At 33.9% G+C, this 13,395-nt stretch overlaps 1 protein-coding gene across 1 annotated transcript in view; it reads left to right on the top strand.

The window, feature by feature from the left end:
- The window catches only part of Cdh19 (cadherin 19), a 105,480-nt gene that overhangs the window by 58,530 nt on the left and 33,555 nt on the right, over nucleotides 1-13,395 (top strand). Inside the window, exon 9 of the mRNA XM_050131292.1 lies at nucleotides 528-649. Coding sequence (XP_049987249.1) covers nucleotides 528-649 — 122 coding nt within the window. The remainder of the gene's footprint in view (nucleotides 1-527; nucleotides 650-13,395) is intronic.

Raw genomic sequence — 13,395 nt, 5'->3', positions numbered from 1 at the left:
AAAAAAAAAAAAAAAAAAAAAAAAAAGCAAAAACAAAAACAAAAAACATGAAACAAACATCTATCTTGCAATTGGTTTCAAAAAAATCCTTCATCAAATAAAACTCTGTCACAGATATGCGTAGGAGAGTCAGGTATTTGCATTTTAAATATCTCCATTTCATTCTAAACTCATTTTAATTTCAACTTTTCAAAAATTATTTATATTAATTTTGGATATTTTAATATAATTACATCATTTGTTTCTTCTCCTTCCTACAAATCTTCCCATAAAAGCTTCATGCTTTCTTTCAAATTAAAGGACTGTTTTTCAATAACTGCTATTTTGTGACTGATGTGAAAAGGCATCTATTCTGCCCAGATTCTTTATTATGTGAATGTAATTTATTAGAATTATTCACCATCATCTTTGCTAAATAAAATATGTACTTAATAATTTGACTTAAAACTTTGAAATTTGTTGCTCCCTATAAAATTTCTTTAAAATGAATAATACTATCTGTTTTTTCTCTTTTCCTTTTGGTGCAGATATTCACTCACGGGAAGCAAATTGTTCGATATCAATGACAATGGAACAATAATTACCACTAATGTGCTTGACAGGGAGGTCAGTGCTTGGTTCAACCTGAGTGTCCTAGCTACAGAAACATGTAAGTCCTGGCTGACCAGTCCCACACTTATTTAGTATATTCTCTATACAAATAGATAAATTTTAAAACAGAGATTGATATATGTTAAATGTTTTAGAAATTACTTAAATTTAAAAATCTATATGTAACTTAATATATAGGGCATTTTACTTTATGTTATTAAATTTCTCACCACAATTCATGCTTCCTATGATATCATTACTAATTTTTTGAGTTTTTCTTAGTAAGTGATTATGGGTTCTATATAAAATAAAGATATAATAAAATCAAATATAATAAAAATGCTCTTTTAATTAAAATGTGTCATTCTGCTTTTTGAATGCTGACAATAAAATGAATGGATGTTTCATAGCTTTTAGCATATGAATATATGTTTATTATATATATGAACATGTTCATGTCTATTCTTAAATGGAATGTTTAATGAAAAACTCTGGAAATTTAAAAATCAGGTACATTTGAAAACACAGTTGAAATGCTACTGACTAGGCATTGCCTCCTAAATTTTCCATTTACTAAGATGGTATCTTAACTTTCCTTCACTATTGTGCTGATAGTTAAGGCAATGAGTGGAGTTTTAGGTTATTATCCTATAACCTTCACAGGTTAGACTATACATTTGTAGATAAAATGAAGAAACTGAACATGAATGCCTCTACCTTATCCTATTTCTAGAATGAAATATTTGAACTAATTTTGTATATTTGTACTAAATCACATATAATGTAAAGCATACTTCATTCTGATATTTTGTGAAATATGAGTGATTCAGTGAATATTTATTGGTTATCCATATAGCATCCATATATCATCACAAAATCATGAAGTCATATTGAAATAGTGCTTACAGTTCCTGTTTCTGACTGTCAAATTTTAAATATTAGCAGTGACCACTTATTTGTGCACTTGCTTTTCTTATTGTTTTGATGTAGCAGAATATGTCTTTTCAAATTATGAAAAAATAAACCTAATCATAACTATATGTTGTTTGTTATTGTCATTTAAATTGTGAATTAATCACTAATTTGATCAGTTATATTAAAGTTAAAAGTTATATATATGTAAAAATTGTCAAAAATGATTCTATTTTGTCATTGAACATAGAATATCACAGCAAAAGATTAAAATTAAGGATAGAAAATATTGTATCTTCCTTATCATTGATTTTATAAAGAATTATAAAAATGTGACTTTCTTAGCTTTTTCTGAGGCTCAAAGCATATGTTTGTCTTTTTATATACTGTAACCTTTTATATTAGAGTATAACTATTATATTTTATAACCTTTTAGATTAGAGTATTATTTTATCTTGTTTGTTCAAGTTCATATGATTATGTTTATTTACATTAAAATAAGACAGATGACCTTGGTCTTAGATTTTAAATTTTCTGACTAATTAAATAGCAAATGATAGTTATAATGACCCTTTGTGGCAGACAGAATATGCAAACTTTTTAATGTTAGAATTATGGAGATTTGGTGACACTTTGCTGAAGAAGGATGCTTAAAAGAAATCCACACTAGCTCAGAATTGAGAATTAGACAGTTATTTATTTAGGGGTAAACTCACAAGTCAGAATCCTCTGCTTGAATGGAGATCAGAAACCAATCCTGCAGCTGAAAAAGAGTGACGCTGGATGCATGCTCTACATTGGCTTATATAGTATAATAGGCCACGACCCAGTGTGCAAGTAACCACTGGCTGTAACACTTCCTACAGCACCTCCCCCTTTGTTTAAATAAGAGAGAGTTCTAAGCTTAATGCAAAATTATATACAATAATAACAAACATATTAAATAATTATCTTATCCTAACTAATTTATATCTTATATAATAAATAACTTGCCAAACTCATGAGAAGAAAATAACTACAACTATCTAGTCTTCAACCCCATCAATGATCCAAGAAGGGAAATAATATTACTTGAGTAAGCAGGAAGTGCAATCAAACAACTTCTAAAATGTGCAACAAATGACAGAGACAACTGGCTACCTGGGCAATCAACCAAAGTCTCATTTGCAACATTGAAGTAACCAACTTTGGCTAAGGCCTAGAATAATTGACAGATCAGTTTCAGAGTCATGAAATTTTTCAAAACAGTCTTACCTTGTCTTTTTCCTTGTATCCTGCTTATCCATTTCTAAATACCATGTACCTTGTCAGTGATTGAGGCATGGGAGTTCCTTGCCCAAAGGCCAGTTTTGCCAAGAAGAAAACAAGCTCCAAGTGGAGTGTTTTTGGTATTCAACATTCTCTCAGGAATAGATTGGTACTGTCAGCAGCAATTGTGTCTCACTTCAACAAAACCCTAAATTTTTTAAATGGCATATTCTACAGCTCTTTAAAGTTGTTGAAGATTAACTATCTATGCAGAATATAATCTCTATGTATCTGAAGAACCTGATTAGTTTAATTATATGTATGACAAACATTGATCTATAATTCTTAATACCTGAATAACTTAAAGACTATGAATTCATATTGAAATATTATACAATAAACAACTCTGCAACAAAAGAGGACAATGATCTCAAAATGTAAACAATGTATAAGTATCTTGATCAGAGGTAGAAATGTACATTGCCATATGATAAATATATCAATATATAAAAAAGTTTTAAGCATAGGTAGAAGCATGTATGCATACAATATTCAATATAATTTTACTTTGTATCAGTATATAAGAATCTATACCAATGTAATTGCCTATAAATAATAACTCACAAGTATTCACTCTATTACTTACTATTATTATTATGTGAGTAGTTCATACTAATCTATTATCCCATCCAATTTCCCCCCTTTTTTCAAAGAGTTCCCTGAGCCTATAAAAATTTCCCCCAACCCCAAACCCTATACCAATTATAATCAACCCCTAAATGATGGCCATAACTCTGAGGACAAAGTTTGTTGGGAGAGGGGATGTCATCTTCTGGAATTACTTCCAGCTGTCATGGAGGTGTTGTTCTTTCTATGGGATCCTGTGAAAATAAAATGATGGTTAATTTTAAATATTACTGTCTGATATAATTGCAAATAGTCTCTGAGTATTTGGTAATTTTTTTCTAAGCTTCCTATTTGGACATCTGATCAGAATGTTTTAAAAATGCACCATTTTACCTAACCAAGGTAAAACCATATTGAGCAGCTGGTACCCAGAACTGGACTTATAGTAGTGCTATTAGCATAATGACATCATATAAACCAGGTGGAGTTGTTGTTGTGGGGCCCCATCTTCTTCCTGGAAACTTCAAAGATTACTGTAGGAAAATATATTGTTCATTGTGGAAAATTTAAACATTATTATATAGGCATATGCAGACATATATATTCAATGTAAGGTACAATAGTGGCATAACTATATGAAGAAAAGTATTTTTTTTTTAAATTCTTTTTTTATTTCTGCTTCAAACCCAATGGCTCTTGACATGAGACAGAAACTCTTAATTTTTATAATTTATCACCTGAACTTACAAGTCATATTTGTTTTTCCTGATGACTCTTATTTGATAGTTATTTTTCCTTCTTTCAACATCCAAACATCCAGGGTCTCTTGAATTTTTGAAGAGGAGTATTTTCCTGCAAAGATGAGAACAGAACACTGCCCCAATCCTATATTCTTTCCTTATCACCTGTATGGCTGTCATCATTGTGAATGAACTGTCATTTCTCTTTTTCAGAAGGTTTAAACTTTTCAAACCGAACCTTTATTAATTTTTATGCTATCCATAGTTTTTCTTCTCCTGTGGAAACAAAAGCAAAACTTTTTCCCTAATGTAGCACATCTCCTGGCTTTCATTGTTAGGTCAGCACATCTTTGAAATAAACCATCTGATTTAATTCAGAAGACTTTTCTATTATCCATTGTCTCTCTGCAGCTGTTGTCCCTTTCTCAATAGCTTTAAGAAAATTCAAGGTTAATAAAGCATTATGTAATCTATTTCTGGAGATATGTTCCACCCCTTTCTGTTTGTTTAACATGTCCTTTATAGTTTGATTTGATGCTTTTATAACTGCCTGACCTGTAGGATTATGTGACACACATGTAATATGCTTAATATTATAGTAAGGAAAAAGCTGTTTCATTTTCCTATAGACATATGCTGGACCATTGTCTGTCTGTCTTTATTTGTGCAGTTTTACCTATAATGATAAATATGTAATTACTGAATCATCCTTTTCTAAGATTAAAGCAGTTGCTCACTGAAAGCCCCAATAAGTGTCAATAGTGTGGTGTACATATTATAATTTTCCAAATTCTGTAAAGTGGAGCACATCCATCTGCCAGATTCCATTCCTTTGAGAGACCTTTGGGTTAGTCCCTGCATATAGTTATAGAAAGAGAAGGAAAGCATCTCTTCCTAATTACCTTAGCTTGTTTTCATGTAGTAGAAAACTCTTTCTTTAAAACTTTGTTATTGACATGATGTTTTTTTTTTGAAATTTTAAGCCTGCAACATGCTTCCAATCAATAATTGATCAATTTCTGCATTACCTTGTGCTAGAGGACCTGGAAGACCCATGTGAGATTGGATGTGTGTTCTGTATATAGGACAAAACCTATTCCTGATTATGTCTTGCACCCGGATAAATTATAAAGTCAATTCTGTATCATCTGGTATAAATTCAGTGGTTCAACAAGCAGGATAACTCTTTGTGCATATTGTGAATCAGTAACTATACTAAGAGGTTCTTTACAATCCCTTTCTTAGCACTATGAAGATAGCATATAATTCTGTCTTCTGAACAGAATTATAAGGGTTTTGGTCCATCTTACTTAATTCTTCTGATTTGTAATTACATTCCCTGATTTATTTGCATCAGTATAAAATATATGGGTTCCAGTTATTGGAGCATCACATAAAATTTGGGAAAGAATCCAAGAAGTTCTCTTTATAAGGATAAGTCTATTGCTTTTGGGATAATCGCTATTAATTTCTCCAAAAAATTAGCACAAGTACTTTGACATGGTTCATTGTCTTCACATAACTTTTTATTTCATCATCTCTACTGGGCCTATACCTGCTAATTGACAAAGTCTCAAATTTTCTTTTATAATTAATTCAGAGAATTTTCCACATACGTTTTTAATTTTTTACATGGTTTATGTGACAATAGATCTATTCTAAGATAAAATCATCTCTCTGCATTAAATTAGCAGTGAAAGGCACTATCATCTCTACTGGGCCTATACCTGCTAATTGACAAAGTCTCAAATTTTCTTTTATAATTAATTCAGAGAATTTTCCACATAAGTTTTTAATTTTTTACATGGTTTATGTGACAATAGATCTATTCTAAGATAAAATCATCTCTCTGCATTAAATTCCTGTAGAAGAAATTCTGGAAGGCAATATAACTAGAATACAATTAAGACTTGATTTCACACTATCCACATGTTCCTCCTATAATTTTATCAATTACTTTTTTGGTTTAGCTTCAATTTCTCTGGGACTATTCAAGTCTTTATCACCATGTAAGGTTTTATTCAAATGAATTATTATATCAGGTATTATCCCAAAAGCCAGTCATAGACTGGAAATGTCTCCTAAAAATTTTTGAAAGTCATTAAGAGTCCATAACTTATTTCTACTAATTAGTGCCTTTTGTGTCCTAATTTTATGCAAACATACTTTACAACCTAGATAAGTGACAGAATCTCTTTTCTGTATTTTTTCAAGAGCAATTTGTAATCCCCATTTTGACAAAACTTTCTTTACTCTTTCAAACATTTTTTCTAAAGTATCCATGTTTGAGTTAGATAGTAAAATGTCATCCACATAATGGTAAATTATAGACTTAGGATGTTGCTTATATATTATTTACAATGGCTGACTTACAAAGTTTTGGCACAGTGAGGGGCTTTTGAGCATTCCTTGTGTAAGTATAGTACATTGATATCTCCTAGTAGGCTAAGAATTATTACAAAAAGGCACTGTGAAGGCAATTTTTTTCTCTATCCTTTCCTTGTAAAGGTATAGTGATGAAACAATCTTTCAAATCTATAAGAGGCCATCCGTTCAGTAATAGCGAATGCAGAGGAATTCCAGATTGTAGAGGGCCAATAAGTTGAATTACTTTATTGACAACTCATAGATCTGTCACCTTTCTCCATTTAGTAGATTTACTTTTTACAAAAAATACAGGAGAATTATGAGGGCTGGTTGATTCTTGAATATGGTAAACATCTAGTTGCTCTTGGTGTACCAGCTGTTCTAAAACCTGCAACTTATCTTCAGCTAGAGGCAGTGCTTACCCCCATATAAGCTTCTTGTCAGGTTCCATGGCCCCAAGATAGAAACTATTTTCCCCTAACTAGACCAGTATAGAGGCATGGAAAATAATGAGACACAGTTCACATGGTAATCTCAGAAGGGCTTCTCAGGCTTCATCCATTCCTGAAGATCTACCTGCATTTATTTTTCAAAACACCTTTTATCCCCCAGGTAAACCAAGGTGGATACTCATTAATATTCTCTTCCTGAAGAACCACGAAAGACACCTACACCTTAAGTCACCAGCTTTGGAATCAACACCTCTCCCCAGGCGATTTACATAATAACAAAGGAGAAGGAGCCATACATCCTGAGTCTTTGTCAGGTGGCTAGCTTGTTCAACAGGATTGTAGCTGCCCTAGAAATTAAGCATGGCCAGAGAGCCTGGCTGCAAATATCTTGTATAAAATATGGGCCCACCATCCACTCTCTTTTATTAAATTTTAATAACCCCTGTGCTTCTGCAACAGGACAGATATACCATGCCTGCTTGGGCAAAGTCTTCTTCCTTTACCCATTTTTTTCTGTCTTTGGAGCAGGCATTGTCATACACAAGTTTTTGTCTTAGGCATCTGGGGAGACAAAGCTTTAAACCTGTCATTGAATGTTGATCTCTGTAAAGAAAAGAGATTAGTGGAGAGAAGTATACTTTCAGGCCATGTCTCAATAGCTATACCTTTTGTCAGGATAAATCATAACACTTTATGAATGTTCCCAAAGGCTATATTCTCCTATTTAAAGGAGAAGAGAATCGCCTGAGTTGAAAATGTTCCCTCTGCTGGTTCAGAGCACCAGCAGATCTAAAATTCTCAGCATATGCATCAACTCCCAACACTTAGAGTGCCACAACCTCCTTTTAGTAATTGTCAATAACAGCAAGTCAAAATTATAAATTTTTGTATCATCAATCAATATCAACTCTCTAATAATCTTTTTTTTTTGTATCATGATTTCATATTTTGTTAGTCATACCAACTTTTTAAATATTTTTGTTTTGGTCAGTACCATTTTTTTTTATAACCATTGGTCAATACCAAATTCTTTTTATCATCTTATATGTAGTTGTAAATATCAGGTCATTACCAGTAAGAGTACAATACCATTTGCTGTTATTAAATACCACTTTTAGTCTCTGAGCAGCTGTTAAGCCCTTAGTCTGTCCCCTTCTTAAGTAAAGAGGGGTTTTAGTCATTTTTTATTTTGAGTCTTTTTATTTCTGAGGGGAAAGCTTAGGTCTTAGTTTTTAGGTTTAATATTTTATTTAAAATGAGTTTTGTGTCCCAGAAATTGACACTTAAAGGTTTAGTCTGTATCTTAGTTCTAAATCAAACAGATTTTAAACCACAGCAAGCTATTGACATCGTAGTCAGCTCATCTCAGTAGGGTCTCTTTGTTCGAAGTCTTTGGAGGCAGAATGGCATCCTTCAGTGTACCATGGCAGTAGCTGCAGGTCCACAACAGGCACTCCTCTCTGTGGGGGCTAGGAAAGCTGGATCACTGGTTTCTCTTTGAGCTCTTTTTATTTTCTTTTTTTATTTATTTATTAATTTACTTATTTGTTTGTTTATTTATTGCTGGGTCATTATTTAGCTAAGCTGTTTTTAAGTATGCTGTCATTTTGTTGAATGTACTGAATCAGTCATTCTGGAAGCCATCTTGTTTGGTTTTTATCCTGGGAAAAAACATTGATATGTCCTCGACCCCATATTATTATGGGATCTGGCCCTTTTTATATTCCAGTGTAAGGGTCCCTGCACTTTGCTTTAGCAAAGGTGGTCTTTGTACTATTATGTCACAATCTGTCTGCAGCTGATTGCTCATAGGCATCCGTATTTAGAAAGTTTAGTCTAAACAATGCACGATTTAAGGCATTGTGTGGTATCTGAGGATACAACTCCCCTGTCTATTTTTTGAAGTTGTGTTTTCAAGGAGCTATGTGCATGCTTCACAATTCCTTGACCTTGAGGATTATATGGAATACCAGTCTTATGAACAATATTTCATTGAGTACAAAATTTTTGAAAAGCTTTGTTAACGTATCCGGATGCACTGTCCTTTTTTATTACTTTTAGGGTTTTTATGCATGAAAAGCATTTCAAGCAATGAGTTATTATATTCTTGGTGGCTTTTCCAGTTTATGTGGTGGCCATTATGAATCCTAAATACGTATCAATTGTCACATGTGCATATCTCAATTTTTTTAAACTCAGTAACATGGGTTACATCTATCTGCCATATATGATTAGGAAACAGTACTTGGGGATTTACCCCCAAATGAGGCACAGGTAGATAATGTAGGCATCTTTTACATTGTTTAACAATTTGATGAGCAGCTTTTGTGGCCAGCTTAAATCATTTTCATTTTATTTTATGGTGTATAGCATGTGATTGTTGAGTAATTTTAAACTGAGACAGAGTAGTTATTTTTGTAAGTTTGTCAGCTAGAACATTACCTTTATCTAATGGACCAGAAATACTTAAATGTGCTTTGATATGTCCCACAAAACATGGTATTTTTATGTTATTGCTTTCTGAATCTGTTGAAACAATATCTTAACTTGTTTATTGTTAGTTTTTATATATGTCATTGTTTCCAACACTTGAAACACATTATAAATAAACTGACTATCAGTATATAGATTAAAAGTCTTATTAGCAAAATTTTTAAACACTAGAGCTACAGCTCACAGCTCAACTATTTGAGTTGAAACTGGTTTTGTCTGTACCATGTGTTTTTTTGTCATTGACTACATAAGCAGCTTTTCCATTAAATGAGCCATCAGTGAATATCAACAAAGCATCCTTTATGGGAACCTTTGCTCCTCTTTTAGGAAAAATGAAAGAATGTTGTTGAAATAAACTGCAGTAACTAATCAGCTGGGAAAAAGTTATTAATCTGACCTTGAAACTGAGCAAATGCAATTGCCCAAGAATCACTATTTTGAAATAAGTATTTAATTTGCTGTTTAGTGTAAGAAACATTGATTACAGGTGGTTCTTTGGCAAAATATTTCCTAGATTTTATCCTGCTCTTTTGTGCCAAGCATGCTACTGCTTTAAAATAAGGATTTAATACTTCAACTGGTGATAATGGAAGGTATAGTCACAGAAGTGATCCATTCTGTCATAAAACTGCTGTAGGAGCTAGACTTGTAGGTAAAATACATGCCTGCCATGTTTGACTGTAATCGATATAGCACACATGCTGTTCCTGTATAGCCTACTCTATCTGTGAGAGAGTCTGTCTTACAGCTTTTAAAAGCTATGTGCTGGAATTTGGATCACTGTCTCCTTTATGGATTTTACTTAGAGGCTTGAGGTCTCCTGTAGGAAACCTTAAATAAGGCCTTAGCCATTGTATATTTTTTAATAACCTTTGAAAGTCATTAAGAGTTTTTAAGTCATCCTTTCTAAATTTTATAATAACAAAAATTGGAGAATTCCATGGTAAATTAGAGGGTGAAATATGTCTACTCTCCAGCTGTTCCTGCACTAACTGCTGTGCAGCTTGTAGTTTTTCTTGTGTTAGAGGCCACTGACTCACCCATAAGGTTCGTCACTTTTCCATATTACTGGGTCTGTATGGAGTGCAGGTCTTTCATTGACCTCTCCTAAAAATACCCTAATCCTACTCTAGGAGGTCTACTGTCTGTACAACAGGATCAACATTTTCTCTATTATCCCTGCCTAGACCTTGATTAAGTAATAATCCTTGTTGAAACATCTGATTATAACAGCCATGTTGGGAGAATATAAATATACTCCCATTCTGGACATAATATCTCAGCCCCATAAATTCACAGGTAAATAAAGAATAATATACAGCTTAAAAGTCCTTCATGGCCTTCCTCATCTTTCCAATGTAGTTCATTACTACTCTGTTTAGGATTTCTAGTCTGACCAATTTCTTATAGTTGTATAATTGTCTCCAGTTTTGGCCACGTAGAAGGCCACTTAGAAGGCTGTTATAACTAAAATATCTGCACCAGTATCTATAAGACCAGAAAATCTTTTTCCATTTATAAACAAAGTGAGCTCTTGTCTCTGAGGACCTATTGTCTGTACCCAAAATGCATCAGATGAACCAAGTTTGTCATTTTCTCTCTCTTTTTTTTACTCTGATTATTTCTTTGTACAGCCAGAAGTAATATTATTTGTGCAATAATCTGACCTGCTTTTACTACAGAAACTCCATTTGGTGAATGAATCATCATCTTGATCTCTCCCTCAAAGTCATCATCTATAACTCCAGGAGCCACAAAGATTTCTTACATTGTTGAGCTACTCTTTCCTAGCGTAGTCAGTCCTACAGAGCCTTTTGGTAAAGGCCCATAGATCCCTGTGGGGAGAGCTTGCATCCCCATCTCAGGTGTTAGAACCATGTATATGGATAAGCTGAGGTCAAGCCCTGTGCTCTCTGAGGTGGTTCTATAAAGGTGTCCTATAGATTTTCTTGTTGGGGTGCAGATTGCTAGATTGCCACATGAATTTTTCTCAGAACCTGAGGTTGGCCCCTGAATTTGTTTACCAAAAGGGGATTTCCTAGATCATCTCTTTTTGATCTGCACTTTCTAGTCCAATGCCTCCCTCTCCTGTATCTCCTGCACAATCCCAGTTCTTTTCTAGTCCCAGGGCTTACTTTCCTCTCAGCACATCATCTGACCTGATATCCCATAAGACCACATCTAAAACAGCCTCCAGGCATTTTTATAACTTGTGTTCTCCCTGGGACTATGTCTCCCTGCCGGGATAAGACATCATTAATTGTCTTTTCCTGAAAGGCAGCAGCTAATGTCATTCCTTGTGTATATGATTGGCCAATATCCAAGTAAATTCTGACATAATCTGCAACATTACCATGCTTCTTAAAAGGTCTTATATCTGCCTTGCATATAACATTGGTGTTTTCAAATGCTAATCTGTCCTGCTTCTGAATCTCCAATCAACCTATTAGATGCCTGTGTTAGTCTGGAAACAAAGTCCTGAAATTACTCATCTGGTCCCTGTTTTATACTAAATAACTCCTCCGTCTGTTCTTTTGAAGATGGAAGCTTATTCTAGGCCTTCTTGGCCACTGCATTGATCCGTACATATGTTACTATATCATATTCTAACTGCTCACATGTAGGGTCCTTCACCTGCCAGTATCTCATATGAAATAGGAATCGGCTGAGTTTGGTTTCTCTCAGCTGTGGCTTGACATTGTTTTGTAAATTTGGTTTAACACAATAGATAATCTCCTCCTGACAGGCAAGCCTTGGCTATCTGCTTCCATTCCACTGGTGGCAGAGATTCTACAGCTATATTCTCCACCGGTGTCTGAGTAAAAGATGCCATGGCACCATATTGAGCGCAAGCAGTTTTTAATTCTTTGAGTAACCTAAATGATATAGGAGTATGTATTCTAAGCAGATTTCCTTGCACATCTCTCTACTCCATTATTGGGAACAATTAAAATCCTTGCATCTTTTCCCCTCTGCTAGCAGCTTCTCTGATACAAGCTTGTAGAGGAAATTTACTGCTATTGTTATGCGTCTGCTTCACTTTTAGTATACTCTTTACTGTCTGTGGATCTAAGCCTGCAGCTGCTATGGGAAGACTATCATTCCTCTGACAAGAGTCTTGTATCTGCATAGTTCCTAATCTGTGTGATAGCAAGGTTACCATAATTCTCAAGACTTTTATTTCTTTCTGAATCCTGTCCTTGTGTCTCTGTCTCTCAGCACTGCTGTTTGCTAGTGAGAGAGATGAAGACTCCCTTTCATGGCCTGAATCATTAGTCTCTGACCTCTTGTAATTGTTCTGTTCTAAAAGAGTATCTAGCAACTCCTCAGATGGTGTGGATGGAACTATATCCTGTTGGTCAGGATTTAAGTCCAACCTTTCCTGTATTAGCATCCAGAAATAAGGAATATTTTCAGGGATGCTTTCTGGTCCATAATTACAATCATGTTGTTGGATTCTCATTTCCACTTCTTTCCATATGGTTTTGTCTAAGGTCCTATGCTGGAAAAATTGAGGGCATATCTCCTCTATAAATTTTAAAAATTCTTGTATCTGATGCTGCTGTACTCTTTGTCTTCTGTCTTTTAATGTATCTTTAATCAACTGCATAGTCACTTGATTGATTTTTTCCTTGTCCCATTTTTTATATTTACAAATTTTACTCCTGATATTACTGTCCCATTTTGTTATCTAATAGCACATTACTCACATATCCACTGACTTTTTTCTCATGAGTTCCTCATATCTGGTCACTTCTTTCTTGTTTTTTTTTTGTTTGTTTGTTTTTTTGTTTTGTGGTTGGCAGATCAACCTCATGTTTTCCTCAGTACTTCTGTTCCTTTCTCTGTTTTTTTTTTTTTCCTCTGGATTCAGTGGTCAGCCCCACATTGGGCATAATTATGTCAGGGTCTGTGGCCTCAAGATAGAAACTATTTTCCCCTAACTAGACTGATACAGAGGCACA

This window comes from Alexandromys fortis, unplaced genomic scaffold, assembly GCF_014885135.2.
Source record: "Alexandromys fortis isolate MF-2015 unplaced genomic scaffold, M_Fortis_MF-2015_v1.1 scaffold_361, whole genome shotgun sequence".
NCBI classification, from domain to species: Eukaryota; Metazoa; Chordata; class Mammalia; order Rodentia; family Cricetidae; genus Alexandromys; species Alexandromys fortis.
This window is presented reverse-complemented; position numbering and strand designations above follow the sequence as displayed.